The 5,724-nt window shown below is 39.5% G+C and overlaps 1 protein-coding gene across 1 annotated transcript; it reads left to right on the plus strand.

The window, feature by feature from the left end:
* The first annotated feature begins 2,455 nt into the window (after positions 1 to 2,455).
* LOC103842019 (9-cis-epoxycarotenoid dioxygenase NCED3, chloroplastic) lies at positions 2,456 to 5,390 on the plus strand. Its single transcript, XM_009118619.3, has one exon. The coding sequence runs from the start codon at positions 3,207 to 3,209 to the stop codon at positions 5,001 to 5,003; it is 1,797 nt and encodes a 598-aa protein (XP_009116867.2). The 5' UTR covers positions 2,456 to 3,206; the 3' UTR covers positions 5,004 to 5,390.
* The last annotated feature ends 334 nt before the right edge of the window (positions 5,391 to 5,724 follow it).

Here is a 5,724-nt window from a genome sequence, read left to right on the forward strand (position 1 = left end):
TCGTTGTTCCTGTTTTTTAAACTTCCCCTCCACTTTTCATGGGCCTTAATTCAGTCATTGATGACTCTTATCAAATGAGACAAAAAATCCCACTTAGACTCAATTTTTAGCGGGGGCTGTATAAGTAGTTTTAAACTATTTTTTTTCTAACGACATTATGTGGTAGGATTTGGTAATAAATCTTATATGTCGCTCGCAGTGTGAAAACGTTCTAATTATCAAATAATACGGGTACTAATCCGGAAACGTGCGTGTATAAATTATAGTCGATGAAAATTGAAATCTGTAGGTTAGAAAGTCTAGCAAAGTATTAGGATGCGTAGACAATTGTTCTTAGAGAACTTAAGATCGTGTTAAGTCCAAAAGGACTTATCTCATAACCGATTTGTCGAAGAAACGTGTAACATCCATTAGATCGATTTTTAGAATATATATGACTATATGAGTGGTTGCAAGAAAAAAGAATATATAAGTGACCATGAACTAAAATTTTGTACCTAACTTTGACGGTTTAAGATAATAACTAACTAATTAGAAAAATAGTGACATTTCTAAGATTTAAATATGACTAATTAGAAGAGAGAAAAACGACTCGTTACCTTCATCAAGTATTATGTTCATTGTAGCATATTGTTTTAGCCGTGTAAATCGATAAAGTATTAAAAAGGTGCAGCTGCTTTTGTTAAACAGTTAGTTAGGTATTACAGTGAAAAGTAATAAACAGAAAAAATCTTTTGAAAAAAAGGAAAAAAAAAAAGAAATGAATGAAAAAGACGAAGAAGAAAAGAGAAAAATGCATAAATAAAGCAAGCGTGATGGAGCGAAAAAAAAATGAAAAAGACAAGGTCACCACGTGTTATATGGGAGAACTCGGTAATGAGGCAAAGACGCGGGCTAACTCTAAAACGTGTCCTCTTCACTAACGGACGTACCAAACCAATTTGATTTCAGTTCTCTAACCAAAGAAAGAAAGTTAGACGACACAATGGTCCAATCGCAGATTAGTGACACAATATAGACCCAAATGTCCCTTTACTCATCCTTTTACGTGTATTTTCTTCTTATTTTTTATCTATTAACATTTTTTTTTTTAAATGTCCAAATACACCTGATCTTATAGTGCAAATATTTGTTGCTACTCGAGACCATATCATACAAAGCTGGTTTGGTGTGGAATGATTCCATTCGATTTTTATATGTTTCTCTATTAAACTACTAGGCGGAGTTTCTAGAAAATTTATACGTGAAGTATGTTTCTTCTTTAAATAATATGCGAGGCTTGATTCGTTGATTTATATATGCGTCCACATATATAATACCTAAAGTTCAAGACTCTTCTAACTCTAGTACTTGTTCGCACTTGGCAGAAAATGTTAACCGATTTTTTTTTTTTAAGATATCGTTCCTGTTAAATAGTATACCTCCTTTCTGTGTTCAAAATATATTGTTTATGTCACCATTTAAAGATTGATATACGATATATACGTGGATGGTGCCTCTAAAAGTTTAATAAGCATAATATATTCATGTTTGTATTAGGACCTCGAGTATACGAAATTCTGAGTTACTTGTCTAACGGGAAACTCTATTATATATTTGAACATCAATGTGAGAGATGACAAAAGAACAAAACATAAATGTAAGACTCTCTTTCTGAGTGTTGACCCGATAGAAAAAACAGGAGTGGTCGAACATTTCTAGATCTCGTCAACTAAAATCTAAGTGAAAGAAAAAACAACATTATCACTTTAAAGTTTAAACAAATTAAAGTTAATATTAGAGAGCAAGTTCTATGATGTAGCATACCTACTTTAAATAAATTGCATGCGTTGACTGTTAGTGTTCAATTCACTATTCTGTTAATTTCTACAAGTTACGATTTATTTGGGTTACTCGTTTCAAGGATTATTCGTTAAAGGTACTAAGTAGTGGTTAGTGGATATATATTTGGTGTTATTCGGGTAAATATATAGAGAGAAAGACAGAAGACACAATGAGTTGTGATGTGTTTCTTTTGCTTTTATGAAGTAATATATTTCGTAAGTCTTACATATGTAGTTAATAAATTAATATAAAAGGATTGAGATAAATCTATTTTCTTAAATCTATTTATCTTCAGTTAGTTTAAAATTATTAAACGTGGTATCATAGCCATCCGATGTTGAGCCACTTATCGATGTTGTTCTCCTACTTTTCCACGTTGAGCGTGAATGAGATTTTAACGAACGAATTAAAGTTTCACGTTAGTACTTGGAGAATTTCATGGTAAATTTGAATTAAACGTTTTTGCTATATTAATTAATTATTTAGGTCCTCAGCAATTACAAACCGGTTAAGTTACATAATGATATCACAGTTAGAATTTAGATGAGATCATGAGGTTCAATTGCTTGTGTTAACACAATCGAAATTTTACATGATATGGCATGGATTCACTAGTCAAGCCCAAAAGTACTCCAATGCTTGCTTGTATAGTTTTTATTACTCGTCTTTCGATTTAAACACAACTGGACCGTATTATACATAGAAACATATAATGTAATAAAGACGAGAGGTATTTGCATGTGGAGATGAATAGGCCAAGTTGGAGTTCTCAAACAAGAAGCTCTAGAACCACGACATAAGCCAAGTTGGTGATTGTAGTTAAAAACATCATTTTATCAATAAATGCAAATGAAATTTCAGAACTTTAGCATTTTAGAATTTTATGCACACTAAATGTGTTTATAAGGGAAATGTCGTGTTGTGGAGGATAAATCTCAATAGATTAGAGGTTGTTGCACGACATATGTTATGCTCAAGTTGCCTAAGACTTGTTAACAAACATAGAAACAGAAGAAGACAGAAACAAAGACAAAGGGAGTTAAAGATGGAAGTGGATGCATTTGTCCAAAGTGTGAAAGGTTTCAACTTTGAACCATATTACTCTGTTTTTTAAGTTTGTTCCCAAAATACCCTTTTCACTTAAACACCCCCACTCAGACCATTCCTCTCTCTGTCACTGATTCAACACGTGGCCACCCGGATGGGACCCACCATTCCCCTCCCGGTTTATATAAACGCTCAACACTTCATCGCTCTCAAACCAACTCTCTCTTCCCTTCTCCACTTCAACAGCAAAGTAAAAAAAAACAAGAGACTTTACAATTCTCAAAACAGAACGATCACTTTTTAAGCACTAATACTGATCACGCATACTTAAAGAAATGGCTTCTTTCACGGCGAATACGGCGGTTTCTCGGAGATGGCTCGGTGGTAATCATACTCAGCCGTCATTATCATCTTCTCAAACCTCCGACTTGAGTTATTCTTGCTCTTTGCCTATGACAAGCCGTGTCCAACGCAAGCTCAATGTTTCTTCCGCGCTTCACACTCCTCCTGCTCTTCTTTTCCCCAAGCAGTCCTCAACCTCTCCCGCCATTGTTGTTAACCCCAAAGCCAAAGACTCCGACACTAAACAGATGAACTTGTTCCAAAGAGCAGCGGCGGCAGCCTTGGACGCGGCGGAGGGCTTCCTCGTGAGCCACGAGCGACAACATCCACTCCCTAAAACCGCCGATCCTAGTGTTCAGATCGCCGGAAACTTCGCTCCGGTGAACGAACAGCCCGTCCGGCGTAACCTCCCGGTGGTCGGGACAATACCGGATTCCATCAAAGGAGTGTACGTGCGGAACGGAGCTAACCCGCTTCACGAGCCGGTGACCGGTCACCACTTCTTCGACGGAGACGGGATGGTTCACGCCGTTAAATTCGAAGACGGTTCAGCTAGCTACGCTTGCCGGTTCACTCAAACAAACCGGTTCATCCAGGAGCGTCAGTTGGGTAAACCGGTTTTCCCCAAAGCCATCGGCGAGCTTCACGGCCACACCGGTATTGCTCGTCTCATGCTATTCTACGCCAGAGCTGCAGCCGGTTTAGTCGACCCGGGACACGGAACCGGAGTCGCTAACGCCGGTTTAGTCTATTTCAACAACCGGTTATTAGCCATGTCGGAGGACGATTTACCTTACCAAGTCAGGATCACTCCAAGCGGAGACTTGAAAACCGTTGGCCGTTACGATTTCGACGGGCAGTTAGAATCCACAATGATCGCCCACCCGAAAGTCGACCCGGAATCCGGCGAGCTATTCGCTCTAAGCTACGACGTCGTTTCAAAGCCTTACTTAAAGTACTTCAGATTCTCACCGGACGGGACTAAATCGCCGGACGTCGAGATCAACCTCGAGCAGCCGACGATGATGCACGACTTCGCGATCACGGAGAACTTCGTCGTGATCCCGGATCAACAAGTCGTGTTCAAGCTCCCGGAGATGATCCGCGGCGGCTCTCCGGTGGTCTACGACAAGGAAAAAGTCGCGAGATTCGGAGTTTTGGATAAATACGCCGGAGACTCGTCGGCGATCAAGTGGATCGAAGCGCCGGGATGCTTCTGCTTCCACCTCTGGAACGCGTGGGAGGAGCCGGAGACAGAGGAAGTCGTCGTGATCGGCTCCTGCATGACTCCGCCGGACTCAATTTTCAACGAGTCCGACGAGAATCTCAAGAGCGTCCTCTCGGAGATTCGCCTCAACCTCAGAACCGGAGAGTCCACTCGCCGGCCGATCATCTCCGACGGGGAAGAGCAAGTCAACCTCGAGGCGGGGATGGTGAACAGAAACATGCTCGGCCGTAAAACAAGATACGCTTACCTCGCTTTGGCCGAGCCGTGGCCTAAAGTCTCCGGCTTTGCCAAAGTCGATCTCTTTACCGGAGAAGTCGAGAAGCATTTATACGGCGATGACCGTTACGGTGGAGAGCCTCTGTTTCTCCCAGGAGAGGGGGGAGGTGAAGACGACGGTTACATCCTCTGTTTCGTTCACGATGAGATGACGTGGAAGTCTGAGTTACAGATAGTTAACGCCGTTAGTTTGGAGGTTGAAGCGACGGTTAAACTTCCGTCAAGGGTTCCGTATGGGTTTCACGGTACATTTATCGGAGCTAGTGACTTGGCGAAGCAGGTGTAAATATAAAACATGGATACATATTAAGTGAGAAGCTTCTAGAAGAAGAAGAGAGAGGGATTTTACCAGTGGGATGCTCTACATATACGTCCCCGGAATCACCTCCTCTTGTGTTTTTTTTTTTCTGTTTCTTTTTATTTGGGGTGCGGTTTGTTAGTTCCCTTTTTTAGGGGGTCAATGTAGAAATATGAAAGATTTTGAGGGACCAGCTTGTAGCTTTTGGGCTGTAGGGTAGCCGTTCGAGCTCAGCTGGTTTCTGTTATTCTTTCACTTGTTGTTGTTCATAGTGAGAAGTATATATTATTAGATGTATTAAACAAATAAATTATGTTTATAAATGTATGTTTCTAAGCAAGCAAACAAGTAAACAACATTAGATTCGACTTCAAATACCTGCCCCTTTTTGTCTATGATTTTTATTTTATTTTATTTTAGTTACATCCTTTTACTTATGGATACGTTTTATGGTTTCTGCCACCATCATCTTTCATCAAGTGATTTTATTTGTAAACATATTATATTATATGATTATATTTAAAATATTTAAAATGGACCAATGGGAGTGAGACAACACTCAGGTAAACTTTTGGACTTGAAAACAAAAGTTAATAACCAATTCACACTCCGTATAAATCTATAGTTAGTCAATTTTTGGTGTATTTGCATGGAAAAGAGTCACCAAAGTCAATTTCCGTCAATTTTTGAAATAGAAACCAACGAGTGA

The sequence above is a fragment of the Brassica rapa genome, chromosome A01 (genome assembly GCF_000309985.2).
Source record: "Brassica rapa cultivar Chiifu-401-42 chromosome A01, CAAS_Brap_v3.01, whole genome shotgun sequence".
Taxonomy (NCBI): domain Eukaryota; kingdom Viridiplantae; phylum Streptophyta; class Magnoliopsida; order Brassicales; family Brassicaceae; genus Brassica; species Brassica rapa.

Excerpts from the sequence above, each read along its gene's own strand:
- LOC103842019 (XM_009118619.3), top strand. The coding sequence starts at position 3,207 with ATGGCTTCTTTCACGGCGAATACGGCGGTTTCTCGGAGATGGCTCGGT.